This window comes from Taudactylus pleione, unplaced genomic scaffold (assembly GCF_031769625.1).
Source record: "Taudactylus pleione unplaced genomic scaffold, aTauple2 ptg000685l, whole genome shotgun sequence".
Classification (NCBI taxonomy): domain Eukaryota; kingdom Metazoa; phylum Chordata; class Amphibia; order Anura; family Myobatrachidae; genus Taudactylus; species Taudactylus pleione.
Genome location: NW_028285087.1, coordinates 4,161,262 through 4,187,668, shown reverse-complemented (window position 1 = coordinate 4,187,668; position 26,407 = coordinate 4,161,262). Strand labels below are relative to the sequence as shown.

At 48.4% G+C, this 26,407-nt stretch overlaps 1 protein-coding gene across 1 annotated transcript; it reads left to right on the top strand.

The window, feature by feature from the left end:
- LPCAT3 (lysophosphatidylcholine acyltransferase 3) lies at window positions 1-24,931 on the top strand. The gene is made up of 13 exons (XM_088456021.1): window positions 1-192; window positions 1,464-1,571; window positions 6,206-6,312; window positions 6,681-6,774; window positions 10,393-10,430; window positions 11,341-11,519; window positions 11,606-11,714; window positions 14,508-14,594; window positions 14,835-15,001; window positions 16,304-16,451; window positions 16,687-16,845; window positions 23,622-23,750; window positions 24,243-24,931. Exons 1-12 carry the CDS (start codon window positions 99-101, stop codon window positions 23,736-23,738), a joined length of 1,407 nt encoding a protein of 468 aa, XP_088312147.1. The 5' UTR covers window positions 1-98; the 3' UTR covers window positions 23,739-23,750; window positions 24,243-24,931.
- The last annotated feature ends 1,476 nt before the right edge of the window (window positions 24,932-26,407 follow it).

Sequence of the window (26,407 nt, the reverse complement as noted above, 5' to 3'; positions counted from 1 at the left end):
CGCTGGGCGGGGTGTACCGGTGCAATCTTTCGCCCTGGGCGTGGCCTGTCACCAGGGGCTGCTCGGTCCAGTCAGGGCCCGGCGGGTAGTGGGGGAAGATGGCGGCGGCCTCGGGGTCCCTGCTGCACGGGGCGGCGGAGGCGCTAGGAGCGTCGGAAGCGGCGCTGAGACTCATTCTGTCCATCTTCAGCGGTGAGGAGTCCGGGGTGGGGACACATAAAGGGCCGACATGGGAGAGTAGGGATTACTGAGTGCGGGGACCATGGTGGTATAGTGTGCGAGCGGGGGGGCAACCTGTTGTGTGGGCGGGGTTACCGAGAGACATGGCAACAGGGTGACATGAGGGGGCAACACTACGGGAGAGGGAGACCCTGCTAGGACCGGGGGAGCTGCACTATGGGAGAGGGAGACCCTGCTAGGACTGGGGGAGCTGCACTATGGGAGAGGGGGACCCTGCTAGGACTGGGGGAGCTGCACTATGGGAGAGGGGGACCCTGCTAGGACCGGGGGAGCTGCACTGTGGGAGAGGGAGACCCTGCTAGGACTGGGGGAGCTGCACTATGGGAGAGGGAGACCCTGCTAGGACTGGGGGAGCTGCACTATGGGAGAGGGAGACCCTGCTAGGACTGGGGGAGCTGCACTATGGGAGAGGGAGACCCTGCTAGGACTGTTTGCACTATGGGAGAGGGGGACCCTGCTAGGATTGTTTGCACTATGGGAGAGGGAGACCCTGCTAGGGCTGGGGGAGCTGCACTATGGGAGAGGGAGCCCCTGCTAGGACCGGGGGAGCTGCACTATGAGAGAGGGGGACACTGCTAGGACTGGGGGAGCTGCACTATGGGAGAGGGTGACACTGCTAGGGCTGGGGGAGCTGCACTATGGGAGGGGGTGACCCTGCTAGGACTGGGGGAGCTGCACTATGGGAGAGGGGGACCCTGCTAGGACTGGGGGAGCTGCACTATGAGAGAGGGGGACTCTGCTAGGACCGGGGGAGCTGCACTATGGGAGAGGGGGACCCTGCTAGGACTGGGAGAGCTGCACTATGGGAGAGGGGGACCCTGCTCGGACTGGGGGGATATACTATGGGATAAGGTGACACTGCTAGGATTGGGGGGCTGTACTATTGGAGAGGGTAACCTTGCTAGAGTTGGAGGGAGACCTGCACTATGGGAGAGGGTGACACTGCTAGGACTGGGGGAGCTGCACTATGGGAGTGTGTGACCCTGCTAGAGTTGGGGGGAGAGCTGCACTATGGGAGTGGGTGACCCTGCTAGAGTTGGGGGAGAGCTGCACTATGGGAGTGGGTGACCCTGCTAGAGTTGGGGGGAGAGCTGCACTATGGGAGCGGGTGACCTGCATCATTGTGGAGGTGGGGCGGAATCACGCACCTGGGACAGAAGATTATGTACGTGAAGCTCCTGCTTTGTGAATCCAGATCATTATTGTTACATATCTCCTCTTAGGGTACCCGTTGGCCTTATTTCAGCGATACTTCCTCTATAAGAAGCAGCCATCCCACATCCATCTGTTCAACACGGTGACCGGCCTCTGCATCGCCTACTTTAACTTTGGTATGTCATATAGGATAGAGATGGCTCCATCCTGGGTGCTCAGGGTAAGATTAGGAGAGCTGATATTAGATGGCCATGGGTGGCAAAAGCTGTGCCCTTCCGCCAGTTCGTGGACTTGGTACAGTTTGGCCAGCCTGGAAAGGTGTAAACGCAAATATCCCAGTATTCCTTTCCCCCCCTTGCTGGTTGAGAAGGGCTAAGAGGTGAGCAATATGGTTGTATGAAGATGCCACAGACCAGAGCTGCTTATTCAGGGGTTAATTGGTGGCCTTATCTAATAGACGGACAGTAATTAGTTAGACAATGTCCAGATAAACACCAGATGTTAGACAGTTAATAGTTAGACAGGGATAAAAGTTCAACACAGACAAAAGTCAGACACAATAAAGTTAGACATGTAAAAAGTTCGACAGGGTCAAAAATTTGACATGAAAAGATCAACACAAAAATGGTCGACACATTTAAAAAAAAAATAAATATTTTTTTTAGGGTTAGGCACTTAACCCACGATTAGGATTAGGCACTTACCCAGACGGTTAGGGCTAGGCACCAGGAAGGAGGGTTAGGCACCAAGGGGAGGTTTACGGTGAAGTTTAGGGCTAAAAAGTTTAAAAAAAATTATTGTCGACCATTTTCATGTTGAACTTTTGACCCTGTCGATGTTTTGTACCTGTCGAACTTTTTACATGTCTAACTTTAGTGTGTCTGACTTTTATTTGTGTCTAACTCTTTTCCATGTCTAGCTATTGACTGTCTAACATCTGGTGTCTGTCTAGACATTGTCTAACGAATTACTGTCTATCTTATACCACACCCGGTTTACATATGGCGCCCAGCGCATACGTAGTAGTGCGCTGTTAGAAGCCATGATATGAACCTAGTGTACGCAGCTTGCACGGTGAATTCAGAAATATTATTAATTAACTTTTATCCATATAGCGTTCTGTTCTGCTTTACAATTGGGAACAAGGCAGTAATAAAACCATACAGGATAATAACAGCAAAGAAGCAGGGGAGGCCTGGCATATATTGTGCTGTGTATAATCTTTATTATACCATTTTTGTGGCATGTTTAACAGTCAGTGGGGGATTCAATCTAGACGGCACTCATTTTGCAATATCCGCATTGTAAATGATGGCAATCATGGCTAATCCTGTTCATTGCTTGGTATTAAGGGAATGGGCACAGTAATTCCTTCAGCATCTGGGTTGTGTGGCAAGATCGTGCCACGAAAGATTATTCACTACAAGGTATTTGCCCGGAGAACACACACGTGCCTTAAGGGCACATTAAGTGTGTGAGAGGATCAGTGAGCAGGTGCACCCTGACTTCCTGGCACAGGCTGGTACTGCTTTTATCACCCTGATGCCGTTCTCTGTGTGTTAACCCCTGCTCGCTCAGGTATCCGTCCTTCCCCCTTGGAAAAGTCCTAAAACCCTCAGCAGACCTCATGCTCTCAGCCTGAAGCTTCCAAGTGACCACTTTACAGACTGAGTGCTGTCGTTTAAATGCTCAGTATAACGCAGGAGGGTTACAGTGGAGACGGGTTACGTTATTAGAGTAGATTGCAAGCTCCGCTTCCTCAGGGAATGAATGAATGAGCGTTCCGTTATTGCACTGTGCTGCTGCTGCTGTGTCATAGAATTATGTTGAAGTGTTAAAGTGCATTGTTTATATAAGATAAAGCGTTTAGGCTGCTGTGTAAGGTCTATTCAGGGTGTGACGTGTATAATACTGGGCACTTATGTGGCTGGGGTGAAGGAAATGACCTCTGCCTGCTATTCAGCACATGGGATGGGTGTGACTGGGGAGGGCGAATGGAAAACAAACCCATGTTACTCTGAACCAGTCATTCTGGTTGTTGTTTAACTGCAGTGGCTGAGAGGACCAGGTGCTTACAGACAACAAGCCGACACATACACTAGGACTGAGGTGCTTACAGACAACAAGCCGACACTTACACATACACTAGGACTGAGGTGCTTACAGACAACAAGCCGACACATACACTAGGACTGAGGTGCTTACAGACAACAAGCCGGCACTTACACTAGGACTGAGGTGCTTACAGACAACAAGCCGACACTTACACTAGGACTGAGGTGCTTACAGACAACAAGCCGACACATACACTAGGACTGAGGTGCTTACAGACAACAAGCCGACACATACACTAGGACTGAGGTGCTTACAGACAACAAGCCGACACATACACTAGGACTGAGGTGCTTACAGACAACAAGCCGACACATACACTAGGACTGAGGTGCTTACAGACAACAAGCCGACACATATACACTAGGACTGAGGTGCTTACAGACAACAAGCCGACACATATACACTAGGACTGAGGTGCTTACAGACAACAAGCCGACACATATACACTAGGACTGAGGTGCTTACAGACAACAAGCCGACACATATACACTAGGACTGAGGTGCTTACAGACAACAAGCCGACACATATACACTAGGACTGAGGTGCTTACAGACAACAAGCCGACACATATACACTAGGACTGAGGTGCTTACAGACAACAAGCCGACACATATACACTAGGACTGAGGTGCTTACAGACAACAAGCCGACACATATACACTAGGACTGAGGTGCTTACAGACAACAAGCCGACACATATACACTAGGACTGAGGTGCTTACAGACAACAAGCCGACACATATACACTAGGACTGAGGTGCTTACAGACAACAAGCCGACACATATACACTAGGACTGAGGTGCTTACAGACAACAAGCCGACACATATACACTAGGACTGAGGTGCTTACAGACAACAAGCCGACACATATACACTAGGACTGAGGTGCTTACAGACAACAAGCCGACACATATACACTAGGACTGAGGTGCTTACAGACAACAAGCCGACACATATACACTAGGACTGAGGTGCTTACAGACAACAAGCCGACACATATACACTAGGACTGAGGTGCTTACAGACAACAAGCCGACACATATACACTAGGACTGAGGTGCTTACAGACAACAAGCCGACACATACACTAGGACTGAGGTGCTTACAGACAACAAGCCGACACATACACTAGGACTGAGGTGCTTACAGACAACAAGCCGACACTGACACTAGGACTGAGGTGCTTACAGACAACAAGCCGACACTGACACATACACTAGGACTGAGGTGCTTACAGACAACAAGCCGACACTGACACTAGGACTGAGGTGCTTACAGACAACAAGCCGACACATATACACTAGGACTGAGGTGCTTACAGACAACAAGCCGACACATATACACTAGGACTGAGGTGCTTACAGACAACAAGCCGACACATATACACTAGGACTGAGGTGCTTACAGACAACAAGCCGACACATATACACTAGGACTGAGGTGCTTACAGACAACAAGCCGACACATATACACTAGGACTGAGGTGCTTACAGACAACAAGCCGGCACATACACTAGGACTGAGGTGCTTACAGACAACAAGCCGGCACATATACTAGGACTGAGGTGCTTACAGACAACAAGCCGGCACATACACTAGGACTGAGGTGCTTACAGACAACAAGCCGACACATACACTAGGACTGAGGTGCTTACAGACAACAAGCCTACACATACACTAGGACTGAGGTGCTTACAGACAACAAGCCGACACATACACTAGGACTGAGGTTACGGTTAGCCACCCCCCCCCCCCCTGGTGGGCTTAGGTTTTGGCGGTGGGGTTAGGTTTAGGCACTTAGAGGGGGGGTTAGGGTTAGGCACTGGGAGGGGAAAGTTAGGGTTAGGCACCCCTAAGGGAGGGTTAGGGGAGAGAATTAGGTTAGTGAATACTTACCTTAGGGACGATCTGGATTTTCACCCATGTCGAGCAGCCTCTGTCGGCATTCCAACCGCCGGACATGCGTCCGGTAAATCATACCGATTCCTTAATTACCCAGGAGGCAGCCATGTTGTGGCTTATTCAGTATTCACGATAATAATGTTAATTTTTATTAAACAAAATGGATTCCTGCGTTGTGTTTTGGAGACCGGTGCAGCGTATTGCGCTTTTAAGCCTGTTCTATGGTTACTCTGCTGCGTGTGATATAAAGTCCTGCGCAGGGGTCTCCATGCTGTCTGTTCAGCGCGTGTCCTTTAAATGCTTTGACACTGAGGGGCATATTTACTAAAGTGCGGTAATTAGAAGTGGAGTTGTTGCCCATAGCAACAAGTCAGATTCTACTTCACATTTCTCTAGCACCTTCTAGAAGATAATAGCTAGAATCTGATTGGTTGCTGTGGGCAGCATCTCCACTTTTAAAAACCTGCCTTTTAGTACATATTACCCCTGGCAGTCCAAACAGGTGGGGTATATTTAGTCGACACCAGAATGTCAGCATGGTCTGAATGCCGACACTCAGATTGTTAATATGCCAAATGATGACATTCATAATGTCGAGACTCCTGGAGAAGTTTCCCATAGCAACCAATCAGCTCCTAACTAGCAAGTGCCTTCTATAAAATGATTGTTAGAAGCAGCTTGGTTGCTATGGGAAACTTCTCCACTCTGTAGAAGGCCTGATACATCCCTCCCATTGTTAAGCCTGCGTGTATGAGTGATTAGGGTTTCAGTCTTCCTGTCTCCTCCCGTAGGCTCCCAGCTGTACCACTCCTTGTTATGCATCGTGCTACATTTCCTCATGCTGCGCCTTATGGGGAGAACGGTCACTGCGGTGCTGAGCAGCTTCTGCTTCCAGATGGTGAGTAGCCGAGGGCTTGGTAAGTCCCCCTACCATGGCACGGCAATGCCGATCCCCACTGGCATAGTGTTCATTCTAGCACCCCTGCGCCTGTCACAACCTGTGCAGTTCCTCATTTTTGCCTGGGGTGTCACTCCGCTCTGGTGCTTCTAGCACACTCTGGTCTGTATCTCAGCAGATTGTTGCATTAGCTGAGCGTGCTAGAAGGAGCAGAGCAAGCCACACCCCAGACTGGAAAGAGGATCTGCACAGGGTGGTGACTGGTGTAGGGTGCTAGAATGAACATTACCATTGGCATCTAACCTGATAACTAGGAGCTGTCGGTGCTAGAATCTGGGAGTGCTGATAACCTGTCTCTGTATTCACAGGGCTATCTCTTATCTGGCTATTACTACACAGCCACAGACGATTATGACATCAAATGGACCATGCCGCACTGCGTTCTTTCACTGAAACTGATCGGTGAGTTGCCGCCTCCCCCCCTGATGTGACTGATGTGAATGGCCGAATATTCTCTGTACAGCGCTGCGGAATATGTGTGCGCTATATAAATAACTGGTGATAAATAAATTGTGTGAAGGCAATAAGGTTAGTAAAGAAAGTTAGTTTATAATTTGAGACATGGAGAACAAATCCGGGGTATTCAACATGCAGCCGTCCAGTATTGTGGAACTACACATCCCAGCACTATCAGAATACTCAAACATATATTGAAAGGTCTAAGGAGCCATATATAGTGTAACACCATTTTTCTGAATACATAACTCTGGTCCCCATAGTGTAAGGGGAGGGGGCGGAGTCAGAAAATGATGTAGGGCGGAGTCAGGATGATATGTAAATTAGACTTTACATCCGAATGGCCTAGGGGAGGTCCTAGAATATTTGGACTAGAGCAGAGTTTCCCAATCCTTGCCATTGCAGTCCAGATTTGAAGGATATCCATGCTTGAGTCCAGATGGTTAAATCAAAGTGACTGAGATACTAATTAAGTCACCTGTGTTAAATCATGGATATCCTTAAAACCTGGGCTGTAATGGTGGAGTTTGGGAACCTCCCAACTAGAGCATGGAGTTCTTTTATCTCACCTCCTCTATTAAGTCCCGTCTTCCGTAACTCGCAGGGGGTTGAAGGGGGAAGTGTCGCCCACCATATGCACGGTCCGGTAAATGCGTGGTGCACAGCGCCCGCTCTCCGCTCCGTTTTCCTTTCTATTGTTATTTGTTTAATAATTTTTATATGCTAATCCCTCTAGATTTATTATAATACTGATCCCCCTCTGTCTTGTTGGTCTATAAACCTGTATTAGGAATATACAGTATATGGCTGTCCCTGTTCCCAGGAATATGAGTCATGTTTTTGGTATATGGAAATGTTGACTAGATATATATATATATAATTCTGATTGATGTGATGCAATGGTATTCATTTATACATGTTTTACACATGTATGATCATGACTGAACTAACATTACCTCTGTATCATGTCTAGGCTCTTTCTTACATAGCTCTTCCTGCTTAAACAATTGTTTGTTATAAATCGGGTTTAATACGTGAACTCTGTGATATAACTATTATGTATTTGAAGCTTTATTTTTGCCTCAATGCATAAGTAATAGATAGAGGACAGATGCAGACGATATTTATAGATTTATTTTTATAGGTATGCCTAACAGCTATGGTATATTACCTACTTATATATATTAGAATTGTATTATGGTATTATCTTATTTAATTCTATATTTCTTAATGTAAGGTGTTGTCTTACATTAAGTGCATACAACGTCTCCACTGGTATGATAGAAATGAAAATCAATTAACCAATACAGAGAGATGTTTCCCAGTTTATTGGAATCGTACAGAAGAGGACAATCGGCTTGAAAGAGTCTACGGAGGTAGACAAAATACGTTGCTGGATTTGTCCTCTAAAGTTCAGTCACAAGCATCCGGCATTCGCTGTATCCCGCGCTGCCCCTGATATCTACCTTCACCACACTGGAATACAATTGTGCGCTCGGCAGACGGAGCTCCCGCACAGCGCTCTAACTTACAATACGGTAAAATAGCCGCGGACGCTGGTCGGTAGAGCTCCGGTGCAGCGAGCGAGTCGCAGCCTAGACTAATGCTGGTTACGCACTGGCAGATATATTAGCTGATCAATTGATCGTCCAATAATATCGTGTGTGCGTCGGCCAGTGTGTACCAGCGGTATGTCTGTGAACGACGACGTTCACAGACCTATTGTGTCAGCTGTGCTGCACAGCCATTGGGAGATATATCTGCTCATCATGCTGTGTGTACGGGCGGTCAGCTGACTGCCCATACACTTGCTGCAGAGGCCGCTGGCAGGGGGGCAGGAGACACGGGTCAGTGTGTATAAACGACCTTCATCTGCAGATGTATCTTTTAGGTGCGTACCCATCTTAACTAATCCTCAATACATCCTGTTTTAGGGCTACGTCTGAACCACAGTACTTGGCAGATGAAGCTGCACACCGCGGCCTAACAACACGTTAATAATGTGTAGGGATACCTCCAATGCAGCCACTGAGCCACAATACAGGCAGACTAATTCCTAACTGGGAATAGATGGCTGTACTTCTGCAACTGATTCAGAATATCTTTACATCCGCCACGGGGACTGACACGCGGCCTAATTAAACTCCTATTGTTAGAGCGGAACGTTGAGCACATATTAAGTTACCCACTGAAGACTGAACTGCGACACCCATCAATCTGACGACAACTCCGTAGTTTTCACCCCAAGAACGCAGCCGCCATTAGCTGTGACCATTAATAACTATTAGTACGGTACCGTATAATTGTGACAGTTTATAATCCTTCAATTTCTATTAATCAATACACTCGGTGATGTACAACAATAACCAGCTGCATAAAGCTCGTTCTGATCAGACTGGTTCCGCTACAATATTATTATGCACTATGCGCCGGATTACAGTTGGTGTAATTCTTCTATTGGTAGTATTGAATATTGTAGAGTAGGTGCCAGTATTACTTTGTACATACCACTTGTGCTATTGATGTAGTTTATTAAGGAACTGTGCTTTTAACTCCTAATTCTATTTTAATAAATATTTGAGGTTCCTATAATGCGTTTGCATCAGTCCCAGTAGAGGTTTTCTATACATCTCTACGTAATTGGTTTATGTCAGGCCGTTGTCCTCTACTCTCGTACACATCCCAGCACGCCCTAATAGCAAAATGTGTGCAGGGCATGCTGGGATGTGTAGTTCCACAGCAACCACCTGTTGAATACCCCTGTTACAGATCTCTTTCAATCAAAGCAGTAGAAATGTTCTTTTGACCGAGCAGGAGTTTTATTTTATAGGGTGCTGTGCATTCTGCATAATGCTGTGTGTTCTGTATAAAGCTATGCTATGTAATATAAGGGTCACATACCGGTATATAATACAGCACCAGCTTTGATTGCATTGTTGGCGTGTTACGTGACCCTATCCTGTGTTAGCGGTGCTCAGCATTCAGAATTACTACAGTATAATCAGTTTGCAGTGAGCGTTCTAGAAACCAGCAAAAGCAGTTCCCAGTCACTGCCGGACCCCCAGGTCGTTACTGGCTCCTAAGCTCCTCTTCTAAAGGTCTCTAGGTTTCTGTGTGCTTTTCATACATTGCAAGGGAACCAATGCCATCTGGTACACTGGCATCGTCTATTCATGCAGGAGGTATAGGTGGTGATAATGGTACGATTGAGGGATATTAGTCTTCATTTTAAAGCCTTTTTAGATCTTCATAAACATCATAGGTGAGAACAAGACAGATGGTAAAATCTGAACACAAGGTGGGCTAAGGTCTGCCATGGAAATAGCCCCCTCCTGTTGCAGCGCTCTTCAGTGCGGTATTTTTATTGATAGTGCTATGTATTAATGTGTACATACGAGGGATCCCTGCTACTACAGGCAAAGCTGTATATTTGGGTGTCGGAAGTTCCTGTGGTCAGAAAGGGTCTATGAGAAGCCCTCGCCAAGTCAGGTCCTGTTGTTGTAACCTGTCCTCCTGATGCCATTGACTAAGCCTGTGCTGTTTATTCCCTTCTCACCCCTACAGGGCTTGCCTTTGATTATTACGATGGTGGAAAAGCCAAGGTTTGTGTCCCGTGTGCCTGTATCTGTGCCAGATTCTGCTGTCTCTGTAATTACCCTGTAATCTGTCCATAGCGGAAATTGGCAATTAGTCAGCGCTGTAAGCTTGCCAGCGGCGTTACCTGTCTCTACAAGACCGGCTTTTGTCCTATGTCAACCGTGAATCCAGTCTGTGTGTTTACTACTCGAAAGCAGATGTGATTTAATTCTTTAGGAAACCTGTAACTGGCTGGAATGGCGGAATGTCTCCGCTCGGATGAGCAGTAACAATCAAAGTAACATCTTCTAATGATCTCCTATAATACCGGGCAATCTTTGGGCTTGCAGAAGATTTCAGTCAAAGCTTTTGAAGGTGTCTTTCACCATTTACCCCATACACAGAGGAACTACCTTTATTTCCATCCAGCGGGTTACAGAACCGATTGGTGTTTCTGGATAAGCAGCCGTCGCACGTGACGTGTTTTTAGTGCGACGGCTGTGTAGAAAGCTCAGACCTCGGCCCTAGCGTGTTATGAGGATGAGCTTATTGATCGACAGTGTCGGCATGTGACCATAGTAAAGAGCGCCTTCTGGTTAATTTTGTGCGTTTTGATTTCTTGTTCTCTAAAAAATTTTTTATATTTTTATTGCAAGCGTGTAACTTTTTTTTTTTTTTTTATCTGGCATACGCCAGGTTCACCCCAATCTTGCCCCCAGACTTCTGTTATACTTACTGTTCCCTCTAATCTCTACCACAGCCAGGAACTTTACCGTCCCTGTTAGTGGTAGTGAGAGGCATTTATTGGGTGGTGGGGGGGGGTTGCGGCACAGGCAGGACAGACTTTCGAGGATTCTCGTATAGATGATTTGGGAAAATGTTATGTTAGGTCAGTGATCAGAATTTCTATCTCCTTTCTTCTCGTCTCCTTCACAGACCTCGCTGACCCCTGAGCAAGAGCGCTATGCTGTGCTGAGAGTACCCACGTTGCTGGAGGTCTGCGGCTTCTCCTATTACTATGGGGGTTTTTTAGTCGGCCCCCAGTTCTCTATGTGCAGCTACCTGAAGCTGGTGACCGGCCAGCTGACTGATGTGGAGGGACAGAGGCCTAACAGGTGAGGCTGGGACTTTGCTATAGGGGTAAGCCGTGGTCTTTATTATCAGCACTGAGAGTGACGTCCTTGTTTCTGTCTCTGTGCAGCGTCCAGCCGGCGATGAAGCGTCTGTGCCTTGGGCTCTTCTTTCTGACCATATACACAGTTTTTTCCCCCTACCTGCCTGACAACTACTTTTTGACAGAGGAGTATGCGGTGAGAGACCCCAATAGCTTAGAACCGGGGGCTGCCAGGCAGCCGGGGTAATTGGGTTGTACTGCGTGTGCAGACACATAGCCGGTGCCAGATGTGAAATGTGCCGACAGTTTGGTGGCAGCAATGTGCAAACTCTGACCTTACCACCAGAACGTGCAAACACTTGCTATAGGGGAGAAAAGGAAAATGTTCAGTGCTGTAAATGTCCCATGTATTACTTATTGATGATTCAGCAGGTTTTCCATTGCCATGTGGCTAAGACGATCATATTCAAATGGCACATGATGTAGTGAGCAGCTATACTTTGGAATGCCCTTCTGAGTCCTGTTTTCACTGGGACATCCTACTCCTCCTTCTCTCCGTGCCCTCACATGGCATGCTGGCATTCTGAGCCTGTGTAAGTGTAAAGGTACACATCCAATTAAAGACATGAAAACGACCGCACGAATACGACATTGTAATCGTGCAGTCGTTAGTCAGTCGTTCAGTGCAGGCTCATCAATCATCTGCAAACATGCTGAACCTGACGATAACGTCAGGTTGTACAACATATTTGCCCGATGATAGATGTCTAAACGACCAGCGGGAGCGCACATCTCTGGTCGTTTTAGACATTTTTTTTTAAACTATGTGCGAACGATTATTGAACTATAACAATATCGTTCAATCGCTCAATGTAATCGTCTAGTGCAGTGGTCGGGGAACGGGTAAATTACCCCACATGGAATAAAAATGAAATTCCTGGGGGAAATGGATGGACAGCCGGGCATGCTATACTTTGGAATGCCCTTCTGGAATGATTCATATGCGTGCCCGGCTGTGCCGCAGTGAGGCTCTAAGCCGGACGCCCGCTGCCGGGCGGACAGGACGGCGGCGGATGCAGGAGCGGGGATTATGGTAAGATTATGGTATAACTATGGGGGCACTACTACAGGGGCATAACTATGGGGGCACTACTATATGATTTCCTTTCTTTCAAATCAAGGGGGTAACGTCGGCGTATCTAAATATATTTTGGGGTAAAAGGTAAAAAAGTTCCCTGACTCCTGGTCTAGTGGATGTGTGCCTTAACATACCTACTGTCACGCAATGTGCTGTCAGTATGCTCTGCTCCCCTCTCCTCCTTCTCCCTCTTCTGCCATCACATGACCTGCTTGGGTCTCTAGCTGGCAGCCATATGTTTCTCACCAGAGATATTTTGAAAAGGAGATAATGATTTGTTTAAGGACAGCTAAGAAAAATTTGATACATGCTTAAAATATACTTGCGGAAAAAAGACACTTTTGAAGTTACAAATTAAAAAAAATAAAACCGCTGTTCAGGTGGTAGAAATGATAAATAATCATTTTATTCACACATATTATTTCAACACTATCCAATCAAACTCCATCCTGCATAGATCACATATGATTGGCATATTCAGGTTATGTGTTAGTAGCCACGTCAACATGCATTAAATGACAGACAATTTGCTGTCCGACTCTTGAAGATGTTGGTAAAGTATAGAGGGTTTGAATCCCCATAAACATTCCAAAGGGTTAGTAAATGGAGAGTTATATCTGCACATTGTCCTGAGATCATCAGTCCGCAGATCCTTTCTTAGACTTGCTGTGAGCTGTTAGTAAAAGCAATGTTAGTAGTAGGAGTGTATTAGCTCCTTTTAGAAAAGCGATGTTAGTATAAAGAATATATAGCCACAAACCACAGATATCTGGAGATTGAACTCTGGGATTCCGTTTGGTACAGACAATCAGATAAATATCTTTATATAATAGCTCATTATTTAGGCTTATTCAATCACATATGCGTACGAGAGGTCCAGCATATCATATACATTATCGAAATAACTGGCCTTTATTTGGACCTTAGCACATACAGGACCTCATTCAGAGTCTCTCGCAAGCGCTGTGCGCTCACAAGCGACCCGATGGTTTGCATACGCGCATGTGCACGCTTCGTTCTGCGCATGCGCGAACTACTCTGAGATCGCAGGCCGCTCGCTCGCCCAGCAAATACAGCCCAGTGTAATGAGTGACAGGAGAGGCCGTTTGTGGGTGGTAACAGGGGCAGGACGCTGATAACGGGGTAGTAGAGGTGCGAATGCAGGCGTGCCTAGGTGTTTCAACAACGTTTTTAAGGTGTGCATAATTAACAGGCAACGTCATAGTACACGTCACATGCCTGTTTTTTACACTGAAGTCCTCACAGTGCTTGCGGCAGGGTAAGGCAACCACAAGCGCTGCGATCGCTACCGATGGTGCTCGATGTACCAATACACTTCCTGCAGATGACGTGCGCTAGTGGGCGTCTCTACATAGGCTAATGGGTGTCGGCATACACAGAGCGATCGCTCGCACAGCCAAAGTGGGTGTACTTATGCCTTGGTGAGCGATCGCTTCCCATGGCGTCACTTTGAAAAATTTGCACACGCTGGATGCGAGCGATCGGCCGCTTGCGAGAGACTGAATGAGGTCCACAGTCCTGATGTTTGTAACTTCAAAAGTTTTTTTTTTTTTTTTTGCTGGTCTAATGACAGGTTGTGACCATTCCTTTATAGAGCGCGGCCGTTCAGCTAATTATTGTCACTAGTGAGACCAGCGCCCAGTTCTTTTTATCTGTAAAATATACTTAACTTGCTATTAAAGAAAATAAATGTTGGACGGCTGCTTTGAATTTAGTGCAGGCCCCGGTGGCTGACGTTCCTTTCCCCTAACGTGGTGCATACAATCATTTACCATCATTGTGGATTCCAGTAATTGACTTTTTCCTCTATTCTTTATCTTGTTATTTCAGAAGCAGCCGTTCTGGTACCGCTGCGTGTACATGACGATTTGGGGCAAAGTGATGCTGTATAAATATGTGACTTGCTGGCTGGTCACGGTGAGTGCTGATCTGATCTCCTTATGTAGGAAATAAGGCTCTGATACGTCGGCATGTTAACAGCAAATACAGTGATTTTTATACGCCCCAACAACACATCTGTGTGAGAGCCTGAGATGGATGCAGTCGTATAATAAGAGCCCTGCCATGCCTCCAGGTGTGATCCCCCTGATATGTACAGTAATCCTGCCGTGTCCCATTCTGTACGTCTCACTGGCCTCCTTCCCTCTTCTCCTGCAGGAAGGTGTCTGTATTCTTTCCGGCCTTGGCTACAATGGCAAAGATGAGAATGGCAAAGTCCTCTGGAATGCCTGCGCCAATATGAAGGTGTGGCAGTTTGAGACCACACCCCTTTTCACAGGAACCATCGCCAGCTTCAACATCAACACCAATGACTGGGTGGCGAGGTGAGTAGACGTTCTGTCCTTCCTCCGTGTGCTGTACATCGGTGGTTTTACCCAGTTTGTCACATACCATGGTGAGGGCCCTGTCCTGGCTTCTGCAGTGCTCGTCCTATTACTTGCGCATACTGGGGGCTGCTATGGTTAGACGCACTGACTCTGGGATCTATGTACTATGCCTTTGCGAGAGACAAAGTACCAGCCATGTTACAGGCTGTGTTTGAAAAATGACAGGAGCTGATTGGTTATTACTTTATCTCTATCCAAGGCTTAGTACATAGACTCCTAAGCCTAACTCAGCTGAGTGATGATTTAGGGCCTGATTCAGCAAGGAACGCAGTTGCTAATACGCACACAATTGGCCGAATGTTACGTACTGCGCATGCGTACGTATCGCAGCGCGCCAACTAGCCACTGCGATCAGAGACTACGCAGACCCATCGCGGAGTGATTGACAATAAGTGCCGTTTGTGGGTGGGTGGGGGGGGGGGGACGGCCGAACGCAAGCATGCCAGCGCTTTTGAACGTGGGCATGGGCGTGCATACATTTTCCACTGCGATGCCCTACGCAGCCTGAGGCCTGATAGTGTGCGACGAGGTTAGCAACTCCTGAGTAAGGTCAGAGCTTATGCCAGTGTGCGTGAGGCTGCGATGGTACTCCATTGTACCGATGGTTTCGCAGTCGCGCTAAACATTACGGATGTGTGTAAGATAAAGTGGGCGTCCTTATGTTGTGCTGCGGCGGTATTGCGATCACAGTTGAACTGCGTGCGTAATCGCTATTGCAATCGCAGTTGCATTCCATAGTGAATCAGGCCCCCTTAATACTCACACTGCCATGCAATCAGGTTATCTGCTCAGAGTGCCGACATGCAGAATGTCAACATAGACGTTAGGTTGACATGTAAAAATGTCGACATTCACTAATGTCGACATGGTCAGAATGTCGACAGTACTTTTTAGTGTTATTTTTAGATGTAGTTGTTAGGCTTTAAAAAAAAAATAGATTGTATGTTGCTATTTTGTCGACATAATGGTTTTTATGTCCATACTTTTTTTTTTTTTTTTTTTTTTTTATTTAGTCGACTTAATGTCCATGTTGACATTCAGAACATGTTGACATTTCGGTGTCTCTTCAGACCACAGCCAGCTGTCTCCTCAGACACATAATATTATAGCGTCTCACTAGCAGAAGTCTCAGCTAATAGAATGGGGGAGGACGGTGGCTCCTGAATCTGTGGCATGGGAGGTGCTGTAATGTCTGCAGTAAATGCTGTGACTGAGAATTTCCTCTCTCTCCCTCCTCAGATATGTGTTTAAGCGTCTCCGCTTCCTCGGCAATAAGTTTGTGTCTCAGGGAGCTGCGCTCTTCTTCCTGGCCATTTGGCACGGTCTGCATTCGGGATACCTCCTCTGCTTCTCGCTGGAGTTTCTGATAGTCCTTGTGGAAAGACAGGTCAGGCCACTGGGGGTGAAAGCCTAGCGGTCACCTGGTACACAGTGGAGGCAGCCATTTTCTGGGAAGGACCAATGCCTGTATTAATTGTAGTCTATCAGTGAGGCGAGCTGTCCACAAAATGGCCGCTCCTCTGTGTGTATGCAGGAGGTACCGTACAAGCATGACTGGGGGAGGGCGCATAGTCTGACAAACGTGACTCATTGTTTCCCATTGTGATTCGGTTCTCCCCCAGATGATGGAGTTGGTGAGGGATAGTCCAGTGCTCAGTCAGATATGTTCCATGCCTCTACTGCGCCCTCCGCTGTACGTGGTGCAGCAGTTCTTCCACTGGTTCTTCATGGGATACCCGCTGGTGCCATTCTGCCTTTTTACCTGGGACAAGTGGTTCAAGGTGAGTTGGACTCTTCTGGCCATTATCTGATTTTCCCTTTATATGTCGTTGATCTGTAATATAATGTTCTGGAGAAAGGCTGGTCCTGTGTGTTGGTGCTGTGGCAACAGTCCCTTATAGTTTAGAGACCTTACACTAGCGGTCAGGCTGTCTTTGTCGTCTGTAATCGCAGTGTGAAGGGCCATACGCAGTCACAGGGCCGTATTCAATTAGCAGCGAAAACGCAATTGCTGAAAAAAAAACTGGAGAAAAGTTTTCTCCATTCCAGACCGTGCGAAAAAAAATGCAAAATACATATTTTTGGCTAAAAATGTGGGGATTTCTTTCAGAACCCTTTGTACACCCTCCCTAATGATAAATGACCCCCCCAAAAATGCGTAAAGGTGTGCACTTTGGTGAAAAACGACCGTGGAAATTTTGGGTAAAAAAAACGCCCAAAAAACATTGAAAATGGTTTTAATGTATTGGGTCTGATTTTTTGGGGGGGGCGATATGGATGTGTGAAATATTTTAAACATCACACGTGGTCGCAGCAGGCGTTTTTTTACGTTTTTTAAAATTGAGTTTGCACGACATGAAAATATACTTGCTCCCATTTTAACGTACTCCCAATTTACGTGGAACAGAAATTTCCTGGAAAAATAAAAATGCTTCCTATAATTTTCAACGTTTTTTTTTTTTTTTTTTTTTCACCAAAGTGCGCAACTTGCATATTGTTTGGGGGGTCATTTATCATTAGGGGGCGTCAAAAGGGTTCTGAAAGAAATCCCCACAATTTTAGCCAACAATATGGATTTAGATTTTTATTTTCGCCTGGTCTGGAATGGAGACCTTATTTCTCGAAAGTTTTTTTTTTTTTTTTTTTTTGCCAATTGCATTTTCGCCTGTTTTTTTGGCGAACAACTGCCGTTTTCACTGCTAATTGAATACGGCCCATAGAGGGAATTCTAGTAGTCTGCGTAGAGAACACCCTCCTATATTATCCTGTGACCATGCTGCAGCCCTGCTACTCTCTGCTATATTATCCTGTGACCATGCTGCAGCCCTGCTACTCTCTGCTGTATTATCCTGTGACCATGCTGCAGCCTTGCTACTCTCTCTGCTATATTATCCTGTGACCCTGCTGCAGCCCTGCTACATTATCCTGTGACCATGCTGCAGCCCTGCTACTCTCTGCTGTATTATACTGTGACCATGCTGCAGCCATGCTACTCTCTGCTGTATTATACTGTGACCATGCTGCAGCCCTGCTACTCTCTGCTGTATTATCCTGTGACCATGCTGCAGCCCTGCTACTCTCTGCTGTATTATCCTGTGACCATGCTGCAGCCCTGCTACTCTCTGCTGTACTATCCTGTGACCCTGCTGCAGCCCTGCTACATTATCCTGTGACCATGCTGCAGCCCTGCTACTCTCTGCTATATTATCCTGTGACCATGCTGCAGGCCTGCTACTCTCTGCTATATTATCCTGTGACCATGCTGCAGCCCTGCTACACTCTGCTATATTATCCTGTGACCATGCTGCAGCCCTGCTACTCTCTGCTATATTATCCTGTGACTCTGCTGCAGCCCTGCTACTCTCTGCTGTATTATCCTGTGACCATGCTGCAGCCTTGCTACTCTCTCTGCTATATTATCCTGTGACCATGCTGCAGCCTTGCTACTCTCTCTGCTATATTATCCTGTGACCCTGCTGCAGCCCTGCTACATTATTCTGTGACCATGCTGCAGCCGTGCTACTCTCTGCTATATTATCCTGTGACCATGCTGTAGCCCTGCTACTCTCTCTGCTATATTATCCTGTGACCATGCTGCAGCCCTGCTACTCTCTGCTATAGTATCCTGTGACCATGCTGCAGCCCTGCTACTCTCTGCTATATTATCATGTGACCATGCTGCAGCCCTGCTACTCTCTGCTATATTATCCTGTGACTCTGCTGCAGCCCTGCTACTCTCTGCTGTATTATCCTGTGACCATGCTGCAGCCTTGCTACTCTCTCTGCTATATTATCCTGTGACCATGCTGCAGCCGTGCTACTCTCTCTGCTATATTATCCTGTGACCCTGCTGCAGCCCTGCTACATTATCCTGTGACCATGCTGCAGCCATGCTACTCTCTGCTATATTATCCTGTGACCATGCTGCAGCCGTGCTACTCTCTGCTATATTATCCTGTGACCATGCTGCAGCCGTGCTACTCTCTGCTATATTATCCTGTGACCATGCTGCAGCCATGCTACTCTCTGCTACATTATCCTGTGACCATGCTGCAGCCCTGCTACTCTCTGCTATATTATCCTGTGACCATGCTGCAGCCGTGCTACATTATCCTGTGGCCATGCTGCAGCCATGCTACTGTCTGCTATATTATCCTGTGACCATGCTGCAGCCCTGCTACTCTCTGCTGTATTATACTGTGACCATGCTGCAGCCGTGCTACTCTCTGCTGTATTATACTGTGACCATGCTGCAGCCGTGCTACTCTCTGCTGTATTATCCTGTGACCATGCTGCAGCCCTGCTACTCTCTGCTATATTATCCTGTGACCATGCTGCAGGCCTGCTACTCTCTGCTGTATTATCCTGTGACCATGCTGCAGCCCTGCTACTCTCTGCTGTACTATCCTGTGACCCTGCTGCAGCCCTGCTACATTATCCTGTGACCATGCTGCAGCCGTGCTACTCTCTGCTATATTATCCTGTGACCATGCTGCAGCCCTGCTACTCTCTGCTGTATTATCCTGTGACCATGCTGCAGCCCTGCTACTCTCTGCGACCATGCTGCAGCCCTGCTACTCTCTGCGACCATGCTGCAGCCCTGCTACTCTCTGCGACCGTGCTGCAGCCCTGCTACTCTCTGCGACCATGCTGCAGCCCTGCTACTCTCTGCGACCATGCTGCAGCCCTGCTACTCTCTGCGACCATGCTGCAGCCCTGCTACTCTCTGCGACCATGCTGCAGCCCTGCTACTCTCTGCGACCATGCTGCAGCCCTGCTACTCTCTGCGACCATGCTGCAGCCCTGCTACTCTCTGCGACCATGCTGCAGCCCTGCTACTCTCTGCGACCATGCTGCAGCCCTGCTACTCTCTGCGACCATGCTGCAGCCCTGCTACTCTCTGCGACCATGCTGCAGCCCTGCTACTCTCTGCGACCATGCTGCAGCCCTGCTACTCTCTGCGACCATGCTGCAGCCCTGCTACTCTCTGCGACCATGCTGCAGCCCTGCTACTCTCTGCGACCATGCTGCAGCCCTGCTACTCTCTGCGACCATGCTGCAGCCCTGCTACTCTCTGCGACCATGCTGCAGCCCTGCTACTCTCTGCGACCATGCTGCAGCCCTGCTACTCTCTGCGACCATGCTGCAGCCCTGCTACTCTCTGCGACCATGCTGCAGCCCTGCTACTCTCTGCGACCATGCTGCAGCCCTGCTACTCTCTGCGACCATGCTGCAGCCCTGCTACTCTCTGCGACCATGCTGCAGCCCTGCTACTCTCTGCGACCATGCTGCAGCCCTGCTACTCTCTGCGACCATGCTGCAGCCCTGCTACTCTCTGCGACCATGCTGCAGCCCTGCTACTCTCTGCGACCATGCTGCAGCCCTGCTACTCTCTGCGACCATGCTGCAGCCCTGCTACTCTCTGCGACCATGCTGCAGCCCTGCTACTCTCTGCGACCATGCTGCAGCCCTGCTACTCTCTGCGACCATGCTGCAGCCGTGCTACTCTCTGCTGTATTATCCTGCGACCATGCTGCAGCCGTGCTACTCTCTGCTGTATTATCCTGTGACCATGCTGCAGCCGTGCTACTCTCTGCTGTATTATCCTGTGACCATGCTGCAGCCCTGCTACTCTCTGCTATATTATCCTGTGACCATGCTGCAGCCCTGCTACTCTCTGCTATATTATCCTGTGACCATGCTGCAGCCCTGCTACTCTCTGCTATATTATCCTGTGACTCTGCTGCAGCCCTGCTACTCTCTGCTGTATTATCCTGTGACCCTGCTGCAGCCCTGCTTCATTATCCTGTGACCATGCTGCAGCCGTGCTACACCCTGCTATATTATCCTGTGACCCTGCTACTCTCTGCTATATTATCCTGTGACCATGCTGCAGCCGTGCTACATTATCCTGTGACCATGCTGCAGCCATGCTACTCTCTGCTATATTATCCTGTGACCATGCTGTAGCCGTGCTACTCTCTGCTATATTATCCTGTGACCCTGCTACTCTCTGCTATATTATCCTGTGACCATGCTGCAGCCGTGCTACATTATCCTGTGACCATGCTGCAGCCATGCTACTCTCTGCTATATTATCCTGTGACCATGCTGCAGCCCTGCTACTCTCTGCTATATTATCCTGTGACCCTGCTACTCTCTGCTATATTATCCTGTGACCATGCTGCAGCCGTGCTACATTATCCTGTGACCATGCTGCAGCCATGCTACTCTCTGCTATATTATCCTGTGACCATGCTGCAGCCCTGCTACTCTCTGCTGTATTATACTGTGACCATGCTGCAGCCCTGCTACTCTCTGCTGTATTATCCTGTGACCATGCTGCAGCCCTGCTACTCTCTGCTATATTATCCTGTGACCATGCTGCAGGCCTGCTACTCTCTGCTATATTATCCTGTGACCATGCTGCAGCCCTGCTACTCTCTGCTATATTATCCTGTGACCATGCTGCAGCCCTGCTACTCTCTGCTATATTATCCTGTGACTCTGCTGCAGCCCTGCTACTCTCTGCTGTATTATCCTGTGACCATGCTGCAGCCTTGCTACTCTCTCTGCTATATTATCCTGTGACCATGCTGCAGCCTTGCTACTCTCTCTGCTATATTATCCTGTGACCATGCTGTAGCCGTGCTACTCTCTCTGCTATATTATCCTGTGACCCTGCTGCAGCCCTGCTACATTATCCTGTGACCATGCTGCAGCCCTGCTACTCTCTGCTATATTATCCTGTGACCCTGCTGCAGCCATGCTACTCTGCTATATTATCCTGTGACCATGCTGCAGGCCTGCTACTCTCTGCTGTATTATCCTGTGACCATGCTGCAGCCCTGCTACTCTCTGCTATATTATCCTGTGACCCTGCTGCAGCCCTGCTACATTATCCTGTGACCATGCTGCAGCCCTGCTACTCTCTGCTATATTATCCTGTGACCCTGCTGCAGCCATGCTACTCTGCTATATTATCCTGTGACCATGCTGCAGGCCTGCTACTCTCTGCTGTATTATCCTGTGACCATGCTGCAGCCCTGCTACTCTCTGCTATATTATCCTGTGACCCTGCTGCAGCCCTGCTTCATTATCCTGTGACCATGCTGCAGCCGTGCTACTCTCTGCTATATTATCCTGTGACCCTGCTACTCTCTGCTATATTATCCTGTGACCATGCTGCAGCCGTGCTACATTATCCTGTGACCATGCTGCAGCCATGCTACTCTCTGCTATATTATCCTGTGACCATGCTGCAGCCCTGCTACTCTCTGCTGTATTATACTGTGACCATGCTGCAGTCCTGCTACTCTCTGCTGTATTATCCTGTGACCATGCTGCAGCCCTGCTACTCTCTGCTATATTATCCTGTGACCATGCTGCAGGCCTGCTACTCTCTGCTGTATTATCCTGTGACCATGCTGCAGCCCTGCTACTCTCTGCTGTATTATCCTGTGACCATGCTGCAGCCCTGCTACTCTCTGCGACCATGCTGCAGCCCTGCTACTCTCTGCTGTATTATCTTGTGACCATGCTGCAGCCCTGCTACTCTCTGCTATATTATCCTGTGACCATGCTGCAGCCCTGCTACTCTCTGCTATATTATCCTGTGACCATGCTGCAGCCCTGCTGCTCTCTGCTATATTATCCTGTGACCCTGCTGCAGCCCTGCTACTCTCTGCTATATTATCCTGTGACCCTGCTGCAGCCGTGCTACTCTCTGCTATAGTATCCTGTGACCCTGCTGCAGCCGTGCTACTCTCTGCTGTATTATACTGTGACCATGCTGCAGCCGTGCTACTCTCTGCTATATTATCATGTGACCATGCTGCAGCCCTGCTACTCTCTGCTACATTATCCTGTGACCATGCTGCAGCCCTGCTACTCTGCTGTATTATCCTGTGACCATGCTGCAGCCCTGCTACTCTCTGCTATATTATCCTGTGACCATGCTGCAGCCCTGCTACTCTCTGCTGTATTATCCTGTGACCATGCTGCAGCCCTGCTACTCTCTGCTGTATTATCCTGGGTCTGAGCTGCTTTATGTTACACTCTGCTTTATAATGATGTGACGCAGCTGCCGCCGTGTTGTGTGGGGTGGCACGTGTGATGCAGCTGGTGCCATGTTGTGTGGGGTGGCACGTGTGATGCAGCTAGTGCCATGTTGTGTGGGGTGGCACTTGTGATGCAGCTGGTGCCATGTTGTGTGGGGTGGCACGTGTGATGAAGCTGGTGCCATGTTGTGTGGGGTGGCACGTGTGATGCAGCTGGTGCCATGTTGTGTGGGGTGGCACGTGTGATGCAGCTGGTGCCATGTTGTGTGGGGTGGCACGTGTGATGCAGCTGGTGCCATGTTGTGTGGGGTGGCACGTGTGACGCAGCTGGTGCCGTTCTGTGTGGGGTGGCACGTGTGACGCAGCTGGTGCCGTTCTGTGTGGGGTGGCACGTGTGACGTAGCATTTTGCCAGAGATTTTTAGATGTGGAACTCCTGCTCTCATGGGAGATATAGGGGCACCTAAATGCTGATTCCCTCCTCTGCTCTCCCTGCAGGTGTACATATCTGTCTATTTTATAGGCCACGTAGTCTTTTCATTGCTGCTCTTTGCACTGCCTTATTTGCGGAAAGTCTTGGTGCAAAGGAGAGACAAGGCGGAGAAAGCCCACTGACAGCTCTCTATGGTAAGCTCCTGCGCTCTCTGATGGCTCCGTCTACTACACTGAGAGCTCTCACCTCTGCTCATTTTGTTTTGTGAAGTCCCTGGCACTTTCACTCCCCACCTGCCCCTTTGTCTGTTGCTCCCTCCCCTGCCTGGGCTCTGTCTCGCTTGCTCACTCCTCCCACCCCTGCTCGGGCTCTGTCTCGCTCCTCCCCCACCGCCCCCGGGTTCTGTCTCGCTCCTTCCCCCACCGCCCCCGGGTTCTGTCTTGCTCCTCTCTCCACCCTCCCCCCCCCCCGGGTTCTGTCTTGCTCCTCTCTCCTCCCTCTCCCTCCCCCCTCCCCCCACCGTCCCCAGGTTCTGTCTCGCTCCTCTCTCCTCCCTCCCCCTCCCCCCCCCCCCCCCCCCCCGCCCGGGTTCTGTCTCGCTCCTCTCTCCTCCCTCCCCCCCCCGCCCGGGCTCTGTCTCGCTCCTCCCTTTTTAATAATATACATTTTATTCTCTCTCTCCCTAGATTGTACATCGCTCCTTGTGGTGTTGTTTAGCCCATCCACTGGGAAACACTCTCCATGCTGGCTGGATTTTAACCTGAAGAACTTGGGGTTTACAAAGTTAACACTGCCAGGAAGGATATTAATTGCTGATTATTTTTTAAAAAAAGACAAACTGATTGCTGGTACCACGGTAACGATGCCGGGGACCCCCCCCCCCCCCAAACATATTTTATAGACTTTTCTACTGTTTGGAGTTACTACCTGGAAATTCCACTACTTGAACTTTTTAGGTTTCTGAAGACTGTCACCCAAATGTTTTGAGAATCCCCCCCCACCACCTTAATTATGCCACAAAAACATCCCACTGATCATGATGTCATTGGGCAGCTGTGATGGTATAAGGGCTGGACTAGTATCGGCCAGGCGTGCTGGCTGTGGCCTGTGCTCGATCGGACCCAGAGGTGCTGCTAGTTTACGTAAGAAAAAAGGGAGTCTGTGTACATATGCGGCCAGTACGACGTGTCCCCCCAGCTCCGTGGCATGTGTGAAAACGTGACACCAGACCTAGCCAATCAAAGCTCTCCCCTAAGCGTTGTTCAAAGAAAGTGCACTTGGATTGGCTGGTGCTGTCATGTGATCACCGCCATGGCCGTCAGCCATGTCCTGCCTTTTTAAGAGTTGCAATAAAGCGCTCTGCCGAGTAACCTTGTCTGTGCCGCATGTGATTTCCTAATTTCCTCAGAACTGATCCTGACCAATTGCACAAGGGAAGAAATGAATATCTGGTCTGTACCAATGCGGGCGCACCGCCCTATAAGCTCATCGAGCGCTAACACTCAGCGGATCGGAAAATTTGATGAAATCGAAGCGTAGAGATTTTTTTTTTTTTTCACGGTTTGGTGTGTTCGGCGTGAACTTGTATTGTAGTCAGCTGCCTGTGTGTTTGACTTTATTAAAGGGGACAAAAAAAAAAAAAAACCACCTGTAACTCCATCCCCCTATTAGAGTGACAGCGGGGAATATCTCATCCTATTTTAAAACTAAACCGTTGTAGGGTTTGCAGGTCCAAAACTTTGACTCCATCGTGCGATGCGTGTTCCTTGGACAATCCCGTTTAAATGGTCTAATGAGATCGGTATTTGTTGTCCCCAATTTTGCAGCCACCTAGCAGGAATCCTAAAATCCCCTACCTAGCATTGCCTCATGCCCCAGACCTAGTCCTTTTGCCCACTCTTCACGTAAGCAGCAGCATAAACCAGCACGATGGAAAATCGCATGACCGCCGTTTCCTCGTGTTTTGGGTTCTCCCTGGGAGCAGTGGACAGGGGCCTGCGCACGTCTGGTAGTAATTTCTACCTCCTGTTGAGGAATTTCTTGTGTGATCAAAACCTTAGGGTTATATTTACTAAAGGGTTGCCCATAGCAACCAATCAGCTTCTACTTATAATTTATCTAGCACCTTATAGAAGAGAATAGCTAGAATCTGGTTTCTATGGACAACAACTCCACTTCTATAAACCCCCACGGTAGTGTATATATGCCCCTAAGACTCTGCGTTTCCTCTCCTACCTGTGTGCCCCCAGATTGATGCGGGCAATGTTCAGGTTATACCTGGAGCATGTAAACCCTGGTTGTAACTGCAGTGCCATTATGTAAGCGTCCTTGGCAGCCTTGCTGTCGTTGCCATTGGCGAGAGTGGCTCCCAGCTTATATACCCCTTAGTGTTAATTATATAGTGTAAAGAGCAATACTTATTATTTATTAGTATTTACTTACATAGTGCCAGCATATTCCGTTACTGCTTTACAGTTGGGAACAAAGCAGTAATAAAACAAGGCTGGGTAATAACAGACATAAGGGTATGAGGGCCCTGCTCTCAAGCTTACATGTTATATGGCATATGGGTCCAGCCAGATTGCAGAGGTTCTTGGTGGGCTGTATGATGTCATATAATGTTATGTGTGGACTATGTAGAATGGACATAGTTGGGTAGAATAGTCTATGGAGGCTATGTGGGTGGTTCTGGAAGATGCTTGAACAGGAGAGTTTTCAGGGAATGCTTGAAGAATTAGAGACTAGAAGAAAGTCTTGTATGTGGGAGAGCATCCCACAGAGTGAGTGAAGCCTGAAAAAAGTCCTGTAACCACGAATGGGAGCAAGTCATACATGAGAGACGCAAAACTAA

Coding starts and splice junctions, on each gene's coding strand:
- LPCAT3 (XM_088456021.1), top strand. CDS start 99: ATGGCGGCGGCCTCGGGGTCCCTGCTGCACGGGGCGGCGGAGGCGCTA. Junction 11,715..14,507: donor TTTTGACAGAGGAGTATGCG/GTGAGAGACCCC, acceptor TTGTTATTTCAG/AAGCAGCCGTTCTGGTACCG. Junction 16,452..16,686: donor TAGTCCTTGTGGAAAGACAG/GTCAGGCCACTG, acceptor GTTCTCCCCCAG/ATGATGGAGTTGGTGAGGGA.